Source organism: Papio anubis, chromosome 10 (genome assembly GCF_008728515.1).
Source record: "Papio anubis isolate 15944 chromosome 10, Panubis1.0, whole genome shotgun sequence".
In the NCBI taxonomy this organism is placed as follows: domain Eukaryota; kingdom Metazoa; phylum Chordata; class Mammalia; order Primates; family Cercopithecidae; genus Papio; species Papio anubis.
This window is the reverse complement of record NC_044985.1, coordinates 52,225,714-52,249,043: the sequence shown is the minus strand read 5'-3', so window position 1 is coordinate 52,249,043 and position 23,330 is coordinate 52,225,714. Positions and strand designations below refer to the sequence as shown.

Genomic DNA, 23,330 nt, shown 5'->3' with positions numbered 1-23,330 from the left:
TAAATTTTGTAATTGACACTCCTGTCATGGTCTAAGAGAGAAAATAATCAAAATTGAATTTTCTCTCTGGCAAAACTTTGTCCATCGCCAGAGTATGAAATATATGGAAATGGTTTACAAATATTCAGGGTTTTATTTTTATTTTTTTGCAAGTAGGTGGCTGTTTATGAAAACATGTTGAACATATTCCCCATACTATTTCCTCAGATAAAAGACTGATCTGAAATAAAGGAATATGAGAGACTCAACTACTTGTTTCCGATACGACCTCACTTCCCTTCCCCTGTCATCAATTATTAGGCTCCACTTTCTATGAAGGTCACAAGATAGCACTGATAATTTATAAACAGCTGTAAAAACTGCTATTTAGATTCAAGGTGACCAAGTTAGAAGCATGTAGGCAATTGGTTAACCCATTCATTTTTCAATGATGAATTAGCTCACGTTCAATGGAATCACAAACTAAGAAAAATCACAGGGCTTCTTTGCAGAAATAGTCACAATTTCGAAAGGATCCCAGGTTTTGATGAGTCTGCTGCCACTATACAGAAACACACAAATATGGAAGGATTGGGGGATAGTTTTAATCAGTATCAATTCTAAAATGGAATTCCTAAAGAAAAGGGAATCTTGAGCTGTCACCTTACTCAACAAACTCCGTAACTTCAGCAGCATATGGAGTAAGCTCCAATTCAAATTGCTGAGTATTAGTGTGAATATTCCTTGCCATAGATTTTCAGATTACATATGGGAGATTCATGTTTCCAATCTTTGAGACTGCTTAAATAAAAGCCCTATATTATATGTCCTCCTAGACCTGTGCTATGAAATGTACTGCACGATACTCAAAAATGATGAGCACAGGTAGGGTCCAAATGAAAGGAATGCCATTTATTCTGGTATCTTATCTCCGCTTCTTCCTGTTATATCCAGCAAATATTTTAATACATTATTTATTTTATATTATCCTGAGTGATAAAAACCCACCTGGATGCAATTGTCAGAGAAGGATGATACAGCTTCACCAGTCCAAAGGCATAATCCCAACCGGCACCTGCTTCCATTAGGAACCAGTTGCTTCTAAAACGTCTCAAATGACATCTCATTTTTATAAATTCTTCACTCTCTCTTGAAATGCTCTATTTAAGTTGCCAATAAGAATTTCAACGCTTTTGCAAGAAGTATTTGTCAAAACTAACATGACTGTGAATGACTGACATAAAGCAAGAGAAAAAAAAATCACGCCAATGTATTAGCATTTTACTCGCTAAACAGCTTCTACTCAGTCCATCTACATGTAATGGACGTGCCAGAAATTGGACATGCCTGCATATGCTTACAAGCACAGTTTGGCTTGCATGTTGGTGCTATTCCACACTGCTGAAAGATGAAATACAATTATCCTGAAGGAATTCTATATTTTGGAAAATAGAAACTTATATAACAGAAAAATTATAGATTCTTTACATTTTGACCCTCAGGTGACAAGCTCCAAATTTGTGTTCTCTTGTTTTCTCATTTGATTTTTAGTATTTCTGAGCAGGAATTATCTTTCTTCTTAACCAGGGATGTGTGTTATAAGCACTTGGGGCATTTTTTCCCATGATATACATGTTCAGACTGTACCTGAGTCATCATCCTGACACCCTGGGATGGGGCTCGGGCACGTGTATTTTGAAAACATCACTAGGTGATTGTGAAATGCATCCTTAGTTAAGAACAACTATTCTAGATCTTTTTTTATATAGGTAAGTAAGTATGACACACACATTTGCATACAGAGACCACTATAATTCTACTTTATCCCTCATGGTGTTCTCTAAATGTTCTCCTTTGCCATTCCATTCTTTCCTCTGAATTTCTGCCTTTAAAATTGTCATGGAGCTTTCCATAGTCAGGTAATTTTCCTAGACAAATTTTATGCTAAGGTAGTATATATTAGGCACTCATTTATAGGAGCAAAGTGACAAATGAGGTCAGCAACTCTTTCCAAAACAATGCCATTTTAACACACAGTCATAACAAATTATTTATTTGGCAGAGTCTGTCTGTTAGGGTAAAGACTGAGAGGAATGAAAGAACAAGATGTGACCCTGTGGTCTTCAAGCAACACAGAACTGGAACTGAAATAGTTAAACAAGTTAAGTAACCATATAAGGCAGTATGTGATTCAGGGTTAAATTCCTAGTACTCTAAGGATGTAGGGGAAGCTGTGCTCACTCCAGTCCTAATAGTCAGGCCACCCTTCACAGAGGGCCTGGGATTTGAAGAATGGTGAGGAGATAAGTAGGCGAGGCAGAGGAAGTTCCTGGCCTGGAACACCATATACAAGGCAGGAAGAAAAAAGGCACAGACAGTGAAAACACAACCCTCTAGAAGGAAGATGTCATTTGGGTGATGGACATTAAACAAGCAAAAGATAGACTCTAGTTATCAGGCTCAGGGACCTAATATTTATCCTATAGTTGTCTTAAAATCATCAAAGTTTTAAAGCATCAGAACATAGGGATAGTAGTATTTCAGAAAAATAATTTGGGATTTTTTGGTAGGAAACAAAATGTCTATGTGTATGCAAGATAAAAAAAAAAATGAGACATATGAAAGCACTTTGGGCTATAATGGTGAATTTACAAAGAATTAATAGAACTCAGCGGCTGATCGACTTGAGTTTCCAGCCTATGACAAAACGGAAGCATAAAAACAATAGGAAAAGTAAAGTCAGGAGTGGAAGCAAATTAGAATTGCTAGCTGGAGCTAGCAGAATGATGCCTTAGAAGAAACATCTGCACTGTACACATGGCTTTGGAAGAAGCTGGTGAGAGGAAATGATTTTAACACATAGAATGGAAGGTAGGGTAAGGAAAATATGAGATTGAAGACTAAATCTGGAGTGTCATTAACACATTAAAGACCACAGAGCAAACACAGAATAAATGATGCAAACAAAAGACCTTGGAAAGGCAAGAGAAAGTAGTGGCAACTCACAAACCAAGGAAGAAGAGAGTTTCAAAACAAAACTTCATCAATACTATACCATACAACAGAAAGATGAAAGGCCACTGACACTGACCCAGTTCTAATCCCAGCAAACCCCCCATGTACCCCAACCTACAGTTGATCTTTTCCCTTTAATCTTTACTGACTATCCATATCAATCCTACAACACACATATCTGGTTATTTTTCTTTTTTTTGAGATGGAGTCTCGCTCTGTTGCCCAGGCAGGAGTGCAGTGGTGCAATCTCAGCTCACTGCAAACTCCGCCTCCCAGGTTTACGCCATTCTCCTGCCTCAGCCTCCCAAGTAGCTGAGACTACAGGCACCCGCCACCACATCTGGCTAACTTTTTGTATTTTTAGTAGAGATGGGGTTTCACCATGTTAGCCAGGATGGTCTCGATCTCCTGACCTCGTAATCCGCCCGCCTTGGCCTCCCAAAGTGCTGGGATTACAGGCGTGAGCCACTGCACCTGGCCCCATATCTGCTTATTTTCTAATATCTATCTTCGACCTACACATACTAAGATATTATGTCTTACTTCCACAACACTATTACAAGTTTCTTGATGGAAGAAATGATGTTATTTTATGCACCATCTCTTCCCCATCATGGTGCCTCCACATTACCATACCACTAGCAATCATTTAGAAGCATTTTTAATTGATTATAACTATGACTGTCTTATTTATTGTGGTATGCACATAATGACTGTGGAATTCATGGAGAAGACATAGACACTGGTCTAGAGTTAGTACTTGCTACACAAAGTGTGATCTCTAGACCAATGGCACCAGCATCCCGTGGAAACTTGTTAAAAATGCTGCCATCCCAGACCAAGTAAATCAGATTCTGCATTTTAACATGATCCTCAGGTGACTGATGCTTATCTTAAAATCTCAAATACACTGGTATTTGAGAGAAACTGGTGTAGACTCAGCATAGTAGGGGCTGGCACCAAAGTACCAAAGAAGTTAGTCAGAGGAGGGAAAGATGGCACATGATGTTCAGCACGCAGACATGTGCTGAGACCCAACTTCACCCTTACTCGGACTTGTGGCTCAAAGACGGAGCCCAGGCCCTTTGGATATATGGCAGGGCCAAGCTGGGAAGCAATTTTGGCTTTTGACCAGGAGCCCAGATACATAAATCCTTCTCTCATAGACTGCCACTAAGTTCATTTACTGAGAGGGCTTTGCTGATCGTATCTACCAGGTTGCTTTTCCCGACTTTATAAATATTCTCACCTCCGAAAGACCCTGTTCATGTTCTCCATATTTCCCCATCCCTAGGAATTTGTGATATTTTTCTGCCTTCCATTCATTTCTCCTATAACATTAGGTTTCCCTCTAAGGATACAATTAATGAAATACTTTTTTGACATAATTGAAAGCCAAAGCTGAAAATGCAACTTCAACCCCAAACAGAAAGGGCCTGCAACTAAGAGAGCTACGCTGAAAGCACTATTGTTTAAATGACCAGGTGTCAGGAAAAAGCTCCCGAAAGAAGAAATGGAGAAACTATTAGAAGACACAGGAACAGTAACACCCAAAAGATGGAAGACCACATAGGGTAATGCCTCTCTGGGCAGCTCTTCCCTTTGTTGGGGATGTGCTCAATGTTTCAATGTATTTTTCTTTTTTTCCTATAGGTAAGTGCATGAAGTATCACCACTTCAAAATATCACTGTGCTGGAAGAGCTCTCTGTGGGTCTTTTAATATTTTTAACAGCTTTATTGATATATAATTTATACACTATATAAAGTTCACATTTCAGAGATGGAAGAGACTTCCATCCATCCCCCACTTTCAAGCAATGCTTCATTAAACTCACCCAGAAATATAATATAGCCATTTCTTAAATCTCCAGGAATACAGAAGATTGCCATGGCCCTCTGATAATATATCCTAATATCTCAGTTTTTATTAGTAGGAAGAACCTAAGTTGCCTTTATGAAAATTCAAACTATCCACATCTATAAAACTAATGACTTTTAATGCTATATTTCAAAGATGACTGATTGAAAAGACCATTGTAGATCCTTTTATAATATGCTTACTTTGTAGAAACTCCATTAAGAAGTGAACTTTATTTACTGTATCCAAAGTGGAAATCACAAATTCTTACCAACTACTGCTTCCTGTGTTTTTCCTGAACTATTTTCCCACCTGACTGCAGCTTTTTAAGGGCTGCTGAAGCCTGCACAGATCTGTATTTTTCACCTCAGGGTTGGCATGAGTACTTAGGTCTTTTCTTTCAAAAAGAGAAACAGCAGCTTACATGCTCTCACAGAACCTCGTCAGCGTGCTTGGCTTCTCCTGATTGCGTCTCTGTCGAAACCAGCGCTGAATGCTTCGAACATCCCAGTCCAGTTGCTTGGAGAGGCCTTCCAATCTCTTTTCATCAGGATGCTAGGAAACAAGATACCAGAAAAATAATTTTCAATCCATTTTCATTTTCACCATAAACAGGTCTGCCCTTGTCTATATCTGAGGGGTTTTTTCTTCCCCCTATTGTTTACTATCTGCTACTGAGATTTCTATTTACCACTGAGGACCGAGGCCTTCCACTAGAAGCATGAACAAAAATAACCACTAGGACAAAAGTAGTTACTCATGAAACAACATTTAAAAACATGAATCTTGCTCTAATGCTTGCAGTTCTCCTCATCAGCAATGTGCTTCCTGAAGGGCAACAAAGACTCAATGGAACATCCAACTAGCTGAGTCAACCCCATCAGCCTTCAAAGGAAGGGAGTCCATTGAAGGTAACTTTGTAAAGAGGTATCATTCAAATATCTCACTTTCTCAACAACAACAACAAAAATGCTATACCCAATGATCACATATCAAGATAATGTAGTAGAGACAAAAAGCACGGAAAAAAATCCCAAAATGCCTCACTTAAGCCTAAGGTACCATTTCTACCAAACACAGTTTATCTTTCTTCCCCTTCTCATACCCTTTGTTCCCATTTTTGACACATTCCTCTCTATTGGTTTTCTTGGTCATCCCTTTGTAACTGTATCCCACATCAAGTCTTTTACTAAGACTATGCATTACTTGAAAAAAGTAAACTTGGTGAAGCGGCAAGAGACGACCCTGAAATGATAGGCACTTGTTCAATTCCTCACTCCACTGACCTCTCTGAGCCTCAGTTTCCTCATCTGTAAAAAAGAAAAGGTTGTTTACCAACCTAAATTATATTGCAACAAGAACCAAATATGAAACTGTATGTAAAACTCAGCAAATGTTAATTTTCCTCTTTCCCATCTGATATGGTTTGGCTATGTCCCCACCCAAATCTCATCTTGAATTCCCACGGGACCCAGCGGGGGAGGTACTGAATCATGGGGGCAGGTCTTTCCTGTGCTGTTCTTGTGATTGTGAATAAGTCTCATAAGATCTGATGGTTTTAAAAAGTGGAATTTCCCTGCACAAGTTCTCTTTTGTCTGCCACCATATGGGATGTGCCTTTCACCTTCCACTATGATTGTGAAGTCTCGCCAGCCACGTGAACTGTAAGTCCATTTCCTTCTTGTTGTAAATTGTCCACTCTCAGGTATGTCTTTCTCAGCAGTGTGAAAATGGACTAATACACTATCCCTCCCCTCTCTTCAATGTGTTGGAGAATGTCTAGCCAACAATCACATGAGGGTGACATACTACACAACAATACCAAGCCATGTGAGCTCCATTCCTTTATTATATCTTTGCTTAATATTAACTATGTTTATTTAATCTTTCTTTGATTTGATACTAACGCTTTAATTCAAGTGATGGGGAAAAATAACCAAAAAAGGGGTAAGGAGAAGGCACACTGGCCAGCGTTCAAGTTATAAGGGTGAAACATATATACATATAGACACAACACCTTTCTAAAAGCAGCTCAAGTAGCTCTAGGGGTCAGTGCTATGGAGGGAATGCCTGTGCCTCCCAAAATATTGTATGTTGAAACCTCATGCCCATTGTGATGGTATTAGAAGGTAGAGCCTTTGAGAGGTGATGAGATCATGAGGGGGGAGCTCTTGGATTAGATTAGAAGTTATTAGAAGAGACACTAGAGAGCTTGCCCATGCTTGCATGCTCTCTCTCTCAATCTGTTCAATGTGAGGATACAAGAGAAGATGGCCATGTGCCAACCAGGAAGAGGACCTTCACCAAGGGCTCAGCCACATCTGCATGCTGATCTCAGACTTTTAGTCTCCAGAACTGTGAGAAATAAATATTTGTTGTTTAAGCCACCCAGTTGATGGTATTCTGTTATAGCAATCAGAACTGACTAGAACAGACACACACCCAGAAAACATAGTCAAAATCGCTTTAGGGTACAAAATGTGCTGACTTTGTGCCTATAAATGTTATTTGCCAACTTTCGGTTAAGTATGTATTTTGAGGATTTCTGGCTTTTTGTTTTTTTGGTTTTTTTAGTAGTAGTAATGACACCATCTACACTCACCTTTGATGTCTCTCTTAATCAAAAATATGGAAAGAAGAAAAATCATTGCCTACAATATACCTTGGCTACATCATTATCCTAATGGAATTCATTTTTAATTTCAATTTATTTTCTAAGTTTATTAATAAAGAAAAAATTCATACGGTGCAAAAATTTAAAATTATCCAAAGTTTCACCTTCCAACTTTGTTCTCTTTCAATTCCTATTCTCCCCTTCTTATCAGATAACCACAGTTATTATTAAATCAGTTTCTTTTTGCTTTTTGAGACAGAGTCTTGCTCTGTTGCCCAGGCTGGAGTGCAGTGGTACGATCTCAGCTCACTGTAAGCTCCGCCTCCTGGGTTCACGCCATTCTCCTGCCTCAGCCTCCCGAGTGGCTGGACCACAGGCGCCCGCCACCACGCCCTGCTAATTTTTTGTATTTTAGTAGAGCCAGGGTTTCACCACCTTAGCCAGGATGGTCTCGATCTCCTGACCTTGTGACCCACCCACCTCAGCCTCCCAAAGTGCAGGGATTACAGGCATGAGCCACGGCGCCCGGACTAAATCAGTTTCTTTCCAATATTTATGCAAATATAAGCAAACTTGAATATATATTATTACATCTCCCCTTGTCACAAAAATAGTTGCATACTACAGACATTTTTCTGGGCTTTGGGTTTTTTACCTTACAACGTATATTGAAATATTTCCTTTTCACTATATATAGAACACTCTCACTCTTTTGTAGAACTGTAGAGATATACCATAATTTACTTATCCATTCTACTATTAATGGACATTTAGTAGCTTCTGAGCTTGTTCTACAGACAATGCTACAATAAATAACCTTACCTGGGCCATTTTATACATGTTTCTCTCTGAGATAAGTTCCCGAAAGTTGTAGATCAAAGGGGTCTATGCATTCGTAATTAATTTTGAAATTGAAAAGTTATTCTCACTAGTGATTTTACCAATTTATACTCTCACAAGCAAGAGTGCCCATTTTCCAAAGCCTCTTCGATAGACTATGATATCAGACATATTCATTGTTTCAAGTCTAATACATAAAACAGGATCTCAGTTTCAGTTTCCTTTTTATGAGAGAAGCATTTTATCATGTGTTTCAAAAATCGACTGTATTTCTATTTTTTATGAAGAGCATATTCATGTCTATTGCCTATTTTTTCATGATTCCTTGGTATTCTCCTTGTTGATTTGTAAGGCATCTTCATTTGTTAGGGTGATTAAACCCTTCTCTGTACCAGAAGCTGCATACTTTTTTCCAGTATGTCATTTGCATTTTAGAATTTGCTTATGATGTTTTTTGCTTGTTTTACTTCCAGAAATTTGATAAAAATATATTTGAATTTATCAGTCTTTTCTGTTATAGTTTTTACATTTGGAGTCATAATTAGCAAAGCCTCCTTCATTCCCCACGTTCAAAAGATTCTCCCAGGTTTCCTTTCAATAAATGTAGGGTTTTGATTTTTCTATTCAAATCTTTAGTACATTTGGAATACATATTGGTATTCAGTATGAGGAATGAATCTAACTTTGTTTGTTTCCAGATGGCTACTTATATACCATTCATCTTTTCCCCCATCAAAAATCCAAATCTTTTCTTCCATTGGTCTATTTATTCATGTGCCAGTACCAGTACTACACAGTTACTTTTCTCAGAAATCTTTATACATTTTCTATGTGAATTTCAGAATTAGCTTATCTATTTTCAAAATAAACAAATGGTCACACAAGGAACCCTGTTAGTACTTTCAATAAGATCATACTATTTCTCTTCCGGTTGCGGGACACCGGGCTTAGAGGGCGGTCGCGGCGGGCAGTGGCGGCAGAATGTTGGCTACCAGGGTATTTAGCCTAGTTGGCAAGCGAGCAATTTCCACCTCTGTGTGTGTACGAGCACATGAAAGTGTTGTGAAGAGCGAAGACTTTATGCTCCCAGCTTATGTGGATCGGCGTGACTATCCCTTGCCGGACGTGGCCCATGTCAAGCACCTGTCTGCCAGCCAGAAGGCCTTGAAGGAGAAGGAGAAGGCGTCCTGGAGCAGCCTCTCCATGGATGAGAAAGTCGAGTTGTATCGCATTAAGTTCAAGGAGAGCTTTGCTGAGATGAACAGGCGCTCAAATGAGTGGAAGACGGTTGTGGGCACTGCCATGTTCTTCATCGGCATCACCGCGCTCATTATCATGTGGGAGAAGCTCTATGTGTACGGCCCCCTCCCGCAAACCTTTGACAAAGAGTGGGTGGCCATGCAGACCAAGAGGATGCTGGACATGAAGGTGAACCCCATCCAGGGCTTAGCCTCCAAGTGGGACTACGAAAAGAACGAGTGGAAGAAGTGAGTGAAGCTGGCCTGCGCCTGCCTGTCACCTCCATGCAACTCCATGCCTATTTACTGGAAACCTGTTATGCCAAACAGTACTACTGCTAATAAAATGACCAGTTTACCTGGAAAAAAAAAATAATACTATTTCAATAAGATCATAATATAGGGTGAATTCACATCTTTATTTGTCTTTTGTGTCCTTCAAGAGTGTTTGAAAATTTTCCTCATTCAGGTCTTGCACATACCTTGCTATGCTTATTCCTAGCTATATTATTCTTTTAGGTTTCTACTGAGAATAAGGTACTTTCTTAATCTTTTATTATTTATTTTATTTTTTGAGATAGGGTCTAACTCTCTTGCCCAGGTTGGGGTGCAGTGGCGCCATCACGGCTCACGGCAGCCAGGATATCCCCATGCTCAGGTGATCCTCCCACCTTAGCCTTCCAGGTAGCTGGAACTACAGGTGTGCACCAACACGCCTATTTTTATGTTTATTTTTTGTAGAGACAAGGTTTCACCATGTTGCCCGGGCTGGTCTCAAACTCCTCGGCTCAAGCAGTCTTCCCACCTCAGTTTCCGAAAGTGCTGAGATTACAGGTGTGAACCACCATGCCCAACCTCTTAGATCTTTTAATGCTTATTGTTTACTTTTATATATAGAGAGAGAGCAAGATTATAACAAGACTCAATAAATACTTCTTTATGTATGAATAATTCTTCACAATAGCCATAGTTTTGTCAACTACTTTCCAATTTTTATGACTTTATTTTCTTTCTCTGACTTGCTAGTTTAATGTAAAATTTGGCACAATATAGAAATATAGATATAGAAAATAAGGGGCCAGGTTTGGGACTATGAGACAAATATAGTTGTCATGTAGCAGAAACCACCTATCCCCACTTAAACAATTTATTTTAATCAAAAAGATGTCAGGTTTCAGCATCCATGGAGTGTGATGTATTTTCTTGTTAGATTTACCCATAAAATGAATTATATAGATTTTTATATCAAATTATAAATAATTCTTTTAATGTGTTACTAGGTTCAGTTCACTAATTTTTTATTTAGGATTTCCTTATCAATATTAACAATAAAATTTGGTCTCTAGTCTTGCTTTTGTTTTTTAGTGAAATTTTTGTCAGGCATTGATGTTAATGTCTTATTGTTACATTAAAAGAGAGCTGGATGGCTTTCTTAATTTTCTATGATACAGTTTAAGAGAATTATCTCCTGTTAAGGGTATGTTAGAATTTTCTGTGAGATGGACATATTGATTTGCTTGACTACAGTAACCATGTCACCATGTGTAAGTATACTGAAACATTATATTGCACATCTTAAATATTCACAATAAACAAGGAGACAGAGGACATATAATTTTTGATATTATAGGTATGAGTTTAGGCCTTCATATCTTTAAAATGCTAATCACCTGAGCAAAGGAAATAAAATATACCTACATGTTCAATAAATGCTTTGGGTTAATGAAAAACAAAATCTTTTGTGAGAGCATCTGAGCCTGGTACTTTTTTGTAGTTTAGTTCCTTTAATTTGATCTTTACATACATACACACACACACGCACGCATGCGCACACACACACACCACACACACACAGAGTAAATTATATTGCTAGAATAAATTTTGTATTCAAGTTTTTCTATTACATTTGCCCCATTCTCTTAATTCTCCTGTTTCTGTGGTTATCGACCTTAACATTATTTGTGCTTGCTTTTTTTCTTAGTCGAGTTGGCGGCCTTTTGGTAAAACAAAAATAAATAAATACATAAATAAATAAAGGATGTGGGGATTTTTTTTTAATTCTATAGTTTTGCTAACTCATTGATTTTAGTGTTATCATTATTACTTTCTTCCTTCTGCTTATCTCCATTCATTTTGTTGTTCTTGTTCTAATGTTTAACCAAGTGGCTATTTTTTTGATATCTGTATGAGTTTTCAATGAGCACTGCTGCAGCATAGCACATAAAGGTAGTGCTTTCATTACCAATGTTTTCTAAATATTCTGAAATTTCAATTTTACCCAAGAGTTAATAAGACAGTATTTATAAATTTTTAGGATGAAGAGGTTTTCTTTTCTGATTTTTCTGTTTTCTAATTTCTAGTATTAAATCATGCCTAATTTTTTAAAATCAAAGTTTTTTAAAACATAACACAGCATCAATTTTATAAGTATTTAATAGCTACTTGAACACAAAGTACAGTCTCTACATTCAGAATATAGGATTGTAAATGTACCCCCTTAGATCTTCCTAATTATGTTCCTTAGAATTTCTACATTCTATTTTATATTTTCTCACTGACTCTATCATGCCTCAGAGGTAAATCAGAATTTCTTTCTGTTGTGTTTCTATCTTTTCTTCAATTCCTTTTTATGAATATATAGACACACTAATATTTAATACATATATGATTCATAACTATTTGATCTTCACCGTGAATTGTAACCTCTGACAATAAAAAGCCAATTCTTCCTTTCGTTGAATGCTTTTAGAAATCCTACTTTGTTATTTATATGTGCCTGGATACCCTCACCTATGCTCTTCTTTTCAACATTTGTTACTACTTTGTCTTAAGGTGCCCCTCACATATATACTTTTTTTTCCTGACTGCATTGTCTTTCTACGGCTGCTGTTAACAAAGCTCCCTAAACAACAGAAGTGTATAGCCTCCTGGTTCCGGAGGCTGTTAAGTCCCAGATGAAGGTGTTGAATCGTTTGCTCCTTCTGAAGGATGTGAGGGAAAAATCTGTAGCAGGCCTCTCTCCTTGGCTTGTAGATGGCTGCCTTTTCCCTGTGTTTCTTCACAGCATCTTCCCTCGTGCCTATCTCTGTGTCCAGCTGTCCCCTTTGTATAAGGACAGCCGGCATATGGATTAGGACCCACCATAATAATTCCAGTTTAACTAATTTACCTTTGTAAAGATCCTATCTCCAAATAAGGTTACACTATGAGGTACTAGGGGTCAAGATTTCAATGTATACATTTTGGGGAGGAAAATAATTCGACCCACACCAATAACCAAAGCCTGAATTAGTTTTTATTATATAAATTAAGTCCATTTATGTGTTAATATGATTATAAGTTTGTTTATAGCTCTCTACTTTAATTATGTTCTATTTTCCATTTTGATGATTTTAAAAAATATTTTACCACATGGCTTTTTTTTTTTTTTTCCTTTTGGGAGTAATTTCTGTTCTGATGGTTATCCATACGACTCTCTTTTCCATCTCTAATAAGTCAAATGAGCAATATTTAAAGTAACCTTATTTCCTCCACCTTATTAAAGTAGCCTTATTTCCTTCTCCTCCACCACCAAATACTACAATAGTCAATAATATTATCTTTCTTAGCGTTTACTCTTGTACTATTAAATATGCATATACTTCTAATGATTTGCCAGCTTTAACTGATATGCTTTGACTCCCAACTCTTAGAGATCATGCAATCAGTGAACTGATTCTGCCTCCCACCTTCTTCCCCTCTACTCAGTTACTGCTGTATCATTTCTACACTGTGAGAACCTAGAACATTAACATTCTGTCTGTCACCATTCCTCATACTTCTTTTATAGTACTACAGTTTAAATATATTCAAAACTTACAAACATTCCCAGTGATCTCTTGGTCAGCTAAAATTAATGATTTAATAAAGTCTCTTCAAGAAAGACTCATGTAATAATATCCCTAAATTTTTTCATGTTCAAAGATGTCTAACATGATGTCTATAACCTTCACAGAGTAAAAACAATTTGGCTAGATATAAAATTCTTAGTTCACATTTTCCTTGGGAATATTGAAAATGTTACTAGAGAAAAGCCTACAATCACATACCATTTTCCCTAAAAAAAGAGATCTGATTTTTTACCCAGCTGCTCAGTGAAGTATTTCTTACTTATCAAGTCCAGCTACTTTAATAATGTAAGTCTTAGTGTTGAACTTTCTGGGTCCATTTTCACTACCTTCTTGTTAACATATTAAAATAAACCTCCATTTATTTCAGGAAAAAATCTTGAATTATATCTCAGAAGTTGTTTTAATTCATTGTTTTATTTTGCTTTTCCTTAAGGGATTCCTATTATAGAAATGCTCGATCTATTTGCCTATATGTCCATTTTTTAGCTCTTTTTGGTTTGTTTCACTTAATTCAGTTTTATTCTTTCTATCTTCCATAGTCTTTGCTGAGTTTCCTGCAGTGACTAGTGTTTCCTGCCTTCTTCCCAATTTTGACTTTTTTCCTGTGATGGATTTGGTACTTTTCTCTGAACTCTACCAGCTCACATTCCACCTCCTCTTGTTGACCAACTACTTCTTTCCTTAGTTCTTATAGTTCTTCTTTGTGATCTTCCTTCACAGAGTTACTGCTTCATTTTTTTAAATTTACGGCAAAATATTTAATCACAATTTTCATTTGCCTCTTTAGCCTCATTATTCTAGTGAAAATTTTGTTAACAGGAGTTGCTATACTTTCCTTTCATTGTCTTTGATGTTGTGTGAGTTGCTTCTTTACTAATCATCTTTAAATTAGTTGAATTTTCTTGACCTGCTTTCCAGTATGGGGAGCAGGAAGGATGCTCTTCCAGTCTGGCTGCCAAGAAGGGAGATGGCCTCCTGAAAACATACCCTTCAGGTGGCTTTATGTGTCCCTCCTCTACTCCTGCCAGCCTGGCTCACCTGTTCCTGCACCTACTGTTGCAAATAGTGGGTGGTGCTTTTGTCTGCTCAACTCTTGAGAACTGCCTTTGTGCTGGTTTTCCTGTAATCCACCCCCACAGGGCCCTCCAGACACACTTCACGCTTTTCACTTCCTCATACTTGGTTTCTGCCCAATCTAGTTAGCCTTTATATATGTTTTGAAATCTAGAGATATGCCTCTCCTAATTTGCCAAATAAAACATCTGTGAGATTTTCTTTCATTTTTTTCTTTCTTTCTGTGTGTTTGTGTGTGTGTGTGTGTGTGTGTGTGTATACACTGTATGTGGGGTGGGGGTTTCTTATTGTTCTTTCCTTATTATTCTCCATAAGTTTTTTTGAAAGATTTACAGGCAAAGAAATGAATAATGGTGACTCACATAAACATTTATATATTACCAACACCTAGGTTAATCTTAAAAACATTAATCTTAACCAGTACTAGGAGGGGAAGAAGGAAAGTATAAAATAAAAATGAAAGGAAATAGGTTATTGAGGAGAATTAGGAAAAACAAATTATAGGAAATCTGCTTTTCACTTTAAAATTTAGTCTAACATATCAAAAGCAAATTTTATTATTTCCCTGGATCATAAAACCTGGCTTTATACCTGACATATATTCTCACCCCCATGGCTTAAGCACTGATTTGATTAGAAAAGTGAGGTAGTTAGCATCACAGGTATGTACAAATAATATGGTAGGAAAATCCCCAAAAGTTAAAAGCATATTTATCCAGAAAATTCTGAATATAACCAGTTAAGAAACAACAAAACCAGTTAAGAAACAGGAGCTCAAAAATATTCACTAAACAAATAATCATTCTGTTCATTTGAATGGGTCTGACAATCCACAGTTGTAGATGTTCTGGTCCCATTCCAACACTATTGATGAGAATCTCTAGAAACATGATGCAACACTCTGCATTTTAACCCTCAGGTGATCCTAAATGCAAATCAAAATATGGGAACCAATGGGACAAAAGATGCCATATCATTTACTGAATGATTTCCAAGATTATTTAACCCTCATGAATGCCTGTGAGATGCTTATTCAAAGATTTTTACAAATGAGCTTATCTGCAGCCTAGGGAGGTTAAGAAACTCACCTAAGGCCACAACGACAGACACAGCAGAGCTGAGGTTCCAACACAAATATCCAGGTAGGACTGGCTCAAACACCAAGGCTTCTAATTCTTTTACAATAGGAGTAGTTTCTATAAAATGTTTACAAAATTTTAGATAGGGGATGGGGGAGGAGAGAGAGATAGGCAACAGGCAGACAGGTGTTACTTCAAAAGGAAAGACTGCTAGAGAATATATAAGGGTTCAAATTTTTCAGCTATTAATAATTTCACAAAGGAGAACCAGATAGTCGGGGCATGTGACCTGTGCTGTCACACAGGAAAAAACACATTCAGAAAGGTCCACATTTGGGGTTGGAAACCCTGTAGTCACCATCTTGAAATTCTTAACAGTTTTATCATGGAATTTGTGCTTTATAAATGAAGCCCAATGGGGCAAAGGAGCAGGTGCCAGAAGCTTGGATTCTTGGCTCATACACAGTCCCACCACTTCCGCCAGATGTGTGTGTGGTCGCCCAGTTCCTCATCCCCTGGCTTGTAGCACCCACCAGCCTCCCTGTCTCCCCACCTCCTAGTGACTGCTGCTGCCTTCAGCCCCCAGTAGAAGGACGAGTGCAAGCACAGAGAGTCGGGGGTCGAGTTTCAGAGAGGATGGAGGCAGCTACCCCAGTGCATGTGGTTGGCGACTCGCTATGGCTAAGCCTCTTGTGTACCCCTGGATCTGGGCATAGAGGTTGCAATGCACTTGAAGGTCACTCATCACCCATGGGTTGGGGCAGTGGGCCTGGAGAGAGGCCTGACTCTATTTCTCTGCTCCCCTGAACCAAGGTACAGTGTGTCAGCCAGTGGCTGGAAAAAAGGGAAACCTGGCAGCTGGTGGGTCATGTGCACACTAAGTCACAGGGTGTACCCCCCAGGTACCTGTGAGGGTCTATACTTTCCCCAAGAGTCTCCCCATGCCATTAGGGAACACGATATTACACAGCAAATAAAAAACACTTTGACCAGGTATGGTGGCTCACAGCTATAATCCCAATACTTTGGGAGGCTGAGGCAAGAGGATTGCTTGAAGCCAGGAGTTCAAGACCAGCCTGGGCAACATAGTGAGACACTATCTGTACAAAAAAATTTTTTTAATTAGCCAGGTGTGGTGGCCCACACCTGTAGTTCCAGCTACTTGAGAAGCTGAAGCAAGAGGATCATTTGAGCCCAGAGTTTGAGGCTGCAGTGTGCTACGATTATGCCACTAAACTCCAGCCTTGGGAACAGAGTGAGACCTTGTCTCAAAACCAAAAACAACAAACAAAAAAACACCTTGACAAGTAGAGAGAGACTAAGGGAGGAAGGAAAAAGTTTTATATTTTTGTACTCTTAATGGCACTTTTTTTCATGCTTTCTGAACAAGGGGTCCCACATTTTCATTCTGTACTGGGCTCCACAAACTATATGTAGCCAGTCATATACAGAAATTTTAAGGGTTCATCTCTCACACTTGAAGGATTATAATCATGCCCTTCTACAAAAAGGCAGCTGAACTGTAGTGAGGCCAGGATACTGGATGATCATTCACACACATATACAAATGCACACTTGGTTCCAGCTGTCCCAAGTCCTGCCCCTTCTATTCCAGTCAACTGACTGATTATATTTCATATCACAAATAAGATCGGAGAACTACAAAGAATACAAGGGAAAACGATTCCAACTTTTGCTGTATTTATATTTCACACATGACGCTTCTGTTTTAATCATGTAAAAACCTCCAAAGGAATCACCTTGGAAACTAAAAGATATGCTCATTCAAATTAAGTAGAAGCAAGTATTCTTTTTTTTTTTTTTTGTATGTTTGTTTTGAGACGGAGTCTTGATCCATCACCAGGCTGGAGTGCAGTGGCGCAATCTCGGTTCACTGCAACCTCCGCCTCTTGGGTTCAAGCCATTCTTCTGCCTCAGCCTCCCGAGTAGTTGGGACTACAGGTGCACGCCACTATGTCCAGCTAATTTTTGTATTTTTAGTAGAGATGGGGTCTCACCATGTTGGCCAGGGTGGTCTCAATCTCTTGACCTCATGATTCGCCCTCCTCGGTCTCCCAAAGTGCTGAGATTCTAAGCGTGAGCCACCGTGCCTAGCCAAGCAAGTATTCTTTAGAGCATCCAATCTGGCTGCAAAATCTTTTTATTACCTTTATGGAGGAAATTTCTCCAGTAACTGTAAAAAACATAAGGCAAGGGAAGTGAAACATCCACTGCAGGATTTTTAAGGAGAGGCATCAAATTTGGGGAAAATTTAAAAAACAAAAAACCCTCATTTTATTATTCATTTAGAATACTATATGTTTAATGTACTTAGAGTAGTTCACAAAGAGACTCCAAATATGTTATAATCACACTCACAAATGAACCTGAGATGTCCCTACACACCTGTTTTTTTAAGAGGGAAAAAGTTGTTTCACTCAAGTAATTTGACACACTAAATGAAAATGCAAGCTTTTTTTTATATATATATTTTCTTCTTTTAAATACCATAAGATATGTGTCCCTTCAGACAGGAACTTGGCAATCTGAAATTACCCCATAAAAACCACCCAAAGAGCTTTTCCTAAAATTCCATTCATTCTTCTCTTCTTCCTAGCAGGGATATGAAAAACACCTGGTAGTTTCTTAATTTTTTGAGGAAAAAAAAATTTTTTAAAGGACAGAGGGAAAAACTCTAGAGAATTTTGGAAGAAATGAAGACCATAAAATAGGCGAAAGTATTTGGATATCTGAATTAATAGTTGTAAGACGAGATAGCTAGTACAAATGGCTAGAAACACAAATATCAAGAAAAGAAATAGAATTTGCTTAATTCTATCAAATCACATCTTGGAAGCCTGGGTAATTCTCCCAGAAAAATGAGAGAGAGAAAATGAGTCATTTAATATATGAACACACAATACTTCTCATAGAACACTGTATTTGTCCTGATCTTTTCCTTTTTCTTGTCCAGACAAGAATAAGGTAAGATATATAAAAACTCTGTAATTTGCTTTATTTTCCTATGGCCTTCAATTGAGGGTTTCTGACTTCGGCATTCTCCTCCCTCTTTGTTCTGAAGGAGATCTGAACTTGGGATGGGGGTGGAGGCAGGAGACACGGTCTCTTCTCCCCGCTTCTCTTCCGCTCCCTCCTTCCCACTCCTAGTTTGGGCTTCATCTCCCACCTGTGTATCTCCTCCCTTTTATTCTCCACAGTGAACCTATCTCTTCACTTAAGACTCTTCTGACCCTCCTTCATACATTCATGGTACAATCTTTTATCCTGCAATTATGCCTTCTTCTTGTTTTTGTTTACATTTGTCTACTTATCACAGCTCCTAGAATCTATGGACAATGCTACAAGCCAAGAGGTCCTTTTTTTCCACACACACATAAATCACACTCTTCAGCTCTACCCAGTCACCTCCACAAAGTCCCTCGCAGCCCTCATCTTGCTTCAAGTCAAATCTTGCTTCAGGTCACATGTGATTAAAAGAGTCACAGAATTAGACTAATTGTTATTTAATCAAGACTCTTCTGAGGCAAGCTACTAAAAATCAACCTAAGCGTAAACTACCAGGTCTAAGACAAGCCCATCTTCATTCCACTTCTACTACGCTTACATTCCTTCTGACAACATGTTCTCCAGCATGAGGTTAGGCAAAAGTTGATTCTCCAAACCCAGAAGGGGAGGAACTGAATGACAGCAGGCTGAGAATGGTGACCGGGGACAATTCATACCCCAGAAAAGGACAATCATACCTTCGTAATTGCAGTGAAGACCTTTTCCAGAATGGCATTGGGCGGAGCAATCTGTGGTCCATTGGCCTGAATGTTGAGGGCTATGGCACACGGTTTGGCTACAAATCTAAAAATTACAAAAAGAAAAAAGTAGATGGTCAGAATTTATTCTTTCTATGTGATTCTTAATGCCACCAGTTACACATAACTCAATTATCCCAATAAAGTGTTGGTAGGATTTCATGGGTGTACATTGTCAACACTCCCGTCAGTAACTGTAAGGCCGACTTAACCATTTGTCTCTCCATTAGCCCCCAGCAGTAACATTAAAAAAGAAATCCTTTTAAAACATTTAAACCCTCCAATCCTCAACTTCTAATGAGACAAAGCTAGAAAGACTATCAGATGAAAATATAAGTGTATAAGATAGAAATAAAACAATGATTTCAAAATGAGATAACTTATACTGTTCTTACACAGAGCAATAGTCATGCTATATTTTCACTGTGAGAAAACGTTTACTAAGCATCTAATTATGCATGCAGAGAGAGTGCTTTGATCACCCCTAGTCATAAACTTGGCAATTTTTGTCTCCATAATCAAAGTGTGCTAAATTCAGCCCCAATCCCTTATGGCTTCTTAAAATTCTCTGCTTTGTGGTTATTTGCTTTTTTCTCATAAAGAGTAATGAAGGATGTCAAAAGGCATGATGTCCCAGACAAGATGAAAAGTCGTAAGTGTTTATGTATGAACATCCACAAAACTGTTTTTATCCTAAGCCAATGCCTACGTCAAGAGGAATGAGAGGACTGAGCCTTCTTTCTGGTCTCATTTGCTATGTGAATGAGGTGCTGAAGGGGAGCAGGTGAAGTGCATGGGGCCCCAAAGATGTGGGGACATCGCTAATAAAACTGTGTTAAAAAAATTAAAAGTTGTTTTAGACTAAATGCTCAAGAAATAAAACTCTGTAAATATTCATTTTCAGTAGTAACATTGAACATTTTCTACGAATACAGAACAATTTTATATCATGTGAAAGTATTACCCAAATTAATTCACTGTTGGTCAAAGGCAACAATTGATAAATATGCAAAACAGACCAGGAGTAAATCTTAGATGAAGCTTCCTTAATGACAGTTGATGAGATTAAAGAACAGTAGACAAGGTTTTTGTTTTTAAAGTAGGGCCAATGAAACTTATATACAAAGTACCACATAATATCCTACTGGGTCCTATTACAAGTAAAAGTGAAGAAATTTATTTAAACAGGAAAATAGAACACTGTACATGTACAAGCCTAAACTAGGAAAGACAGACACAGAAAATGCACCGTAATACTTGGTACACTGGGCTCTCTGGGACAAAGTTGGGAAGGAAGAAGAATCACCCTTTCCCGATATACAAATCCTCTAGATACTGGAGTTTTCCCCAAATTTCTACATTCTCAATTCTGTTTAATGTAAAATTTTCTAAGTGGTATTACCTACCTTCTTGGCAATAAGTATAACCTTTTCCTAACGACTCTGGCCCCTTTTTATAAATGATAATCATGGGGCTATGGCTGTAGTGATGAAAGAAAGAATTTAGTAGGCAATGACCACAAGAAAGAGTCTAGAACTTGTTTCCTTGACAAGGTTTCCTGTTTTGTGGTTATTTGCCCCTCATCATAAGGTACCAAAGAGGGGGGTGAAAAGACATGTGGTCCAGCAAAAGCAAATGATAAGGTAAGACCACAAAATGCATTTGGTGTGAAGGATACAACTATTCCAATGGTTTCCTTCTAGTCTTTCCAGTTGGACTCCTCCCTCGCCCTCCCTCAGCCTCCCCTTCCCACACCTCTGACAAACTGTGTTCCAATTCCCTTCGGACTTTGTCATTATCATCTTTGTAGCAGTCTGCTGTTCCAGAACAGTCTTCTTTCTTCATCTAACTAGCACAGAGTCTCAATGCAGAAGCTGATCCTTTCCTCTTTGTAAGCCCTGTGACAATGCCTGTGCATACACAGGAGGGGGTCAAGACATTTAATCAACTGGTTATCTTCAGTAAATATGTTTTGTTGTTGCTACCATGGTGTTGAGTGCTGCTGACAAGTTGACATTCTCTGTGTGCCCTGTAACAATGCATGGGCAGGCAGTAGGGGAGTCAAGAAATTTACTCAACACCATCTCTTCAATAGCAACTTCCTCACCTCCATTATCCGCCAAAACAAAACAAAACAAAACAAAACAAATTTTTAGTATTTGTTATACAACATAATGTATACATCTCTCCTTCTCTAAGTTTCAACCCACTTTTAAAACTCTATTTTCTTTAAATTTCAAGAAAGAAGGCAACAGTGTACCACTTAACAACTTATCAAATTTCAATAATCAAAATTATCAAATAAATATGATGCTGTTAACGTATTTTTAAAGCAATATCCAAAGGATAGGGTGGGAATTATTTCTGCTGCTATCTGGCTATGGAGACTTAGCTACAGAAATTAATCTCTCTCTGCCTCAATCTCCTCACATGTGAAAAAATTATTATAATTATATATGTACACGTATGTGTTTCTACAAATACATGTATGTATTACAAATCATATCATAGAGTTTCTTTGCCTAAAATGTTTGACAGGAGCCATGGGTAAGGTTTCACATAATAGCATTTACAAACCATGCCTTTCCTGGGCCCAGCGGTTCACCAGCCTCAGCTACACTGAACCAAGCCATGTGTATTCAAGTTGTAAAAGTATTATACCAAGCAGAAGCAGAAAAAAGAGACCAGATGTCAGGATAGGCACCGAAAGAAACCAGGGACATCTGGTCGAGTAACCACTTGCCCCAGTTTACCCTCCGTCCAAGTGTTCTCAGCACCACGTGCACTGACAGAAGTGTCCCCGTGTGGTATTTTGCCATAGTTAAAAGGACAAGCAAAGAGTCCCATATGGACATTAAATTGTGGTGACTCTCATCCTCAAACCCCAGGCCTGGTGCAGGTCCACAGTGAGTCCACACCAGCAGTGCGATCGGGGTCTGAGCTCATCCACACCTGGCCTTCTCTAAGGGCCCAAACCTTTCCAGCTCCCCTATTCAACCCAATGGCCCTCCAGGGTGCTGTGGCCACACTTCCCACAGGAGAGTTAAGTGTTGGTATAACTCTCCTGTATATAACATGTACATCTCTCTCCTGTGTGTGGGGCCCCCAAGAGAGCAGGACCAGGCCTCAGAGAAGTCCACATCTCCAGACCCCTGTTCACAATCTCATTTAATCCTCCCTCAACCAGATGAAGCGGGATTACCATCATCCCCACTTTGCAGAGAGGACCAGAGACGTCAGTGGCCTCCACTTCCAGGGAAATGGAAGCAGAAGACAGTATATTTCTTTCCCAGAAGGGTCACTGTTATAATCAGCTCCCCATTCTGATTCACTGGACAGGCTAAGCTCCCAAATCTGAGGATGTAGAGACAGACAGACAGTGAGAGAGAGAGAGAACAACAGACAAACTTAATAGAATTTAACTCAATTTAAATGTTGAAGTCCATTAAAGTTTAAATGACCCATGGTAGGCATGTGCATAAATCATCGTTCTTTGAACAACGTCATAGGATCTTTTTATTTATATGCCTGGCACACTGTGGGCACTCAATGAGTATTTGATGGATGGATGAATGAATGAATAAAACAATCAAGTAAAATACAATGGCAGGTATCCTTACTATCTTTTCCAAAGGGGCTGTGCATTTTAATTTCCTTGAATATCCACATCTACTCAGGGTCATCTGGGACCCAGAAGGTAGGAGACTGACCACTCCAACTCAAGAAGCCACTTCTTTAATATTCATTGTCCCTAGGATGTGAAAGCTGCCTAGAAAGAGCTTGTGCAGGCTCTACTCACTAGGAACGCTCTTTTCAACATAACTCATACTGAGAGCCAAACACTTAATTTCCAAGATTTTTTAAAAATTGCATAAGATAGGCAGAAAAAGTGAACCTCAAATGAAAGAAGAAAAAAGA

The 23,330-nt window shown here is 38.5% G+C and overlaps 2 protein-coding genes across 4 annotated transcripts in view; one reads left to right on the top strand and one right to left on the bottom strand.

The window, feature by feature from the left end:
* Positions 1–23,330, bottom strand: part of CERS6 (ceramide synthase 6) — a 312,278-nt gene that overhangs the window by 203,260 nt on the left and 85,688 nt on the right. For all 3 annotated transcript variants that reach the window (XM_021924368.2, XM_021924367.2, XM_021924369.2), the window contains 2 exons: positions 19,353–19,458; positions 5,278–5,408 (listed from right to left, as the gene is read on the bottom strand). In XM_021924368.2, coding sequence (XP_021780060.1) covers positions 5,278–5,408; positions 19,353–19,458 — 237 coding nt within the window. The remainder of the gene's footprint in view (positions 1–5,277; positions 5,409–19,352; positions 19,459–23,330) is intronic.
* LOC101006909 lies at positions 9,235–9,907 on the top strand. Its single transcript, XM_009182376.4, has one exon. It carries the CDS (start codon positions 9,289–9,291, stop codon positions 9,796–9,798), a length of 510 nt encoding a protein of 169 aa, XP_009180640.1. The 5' UTR covers positions 9,235–9,288; the 3' UTR covers positions 9,799–9,907.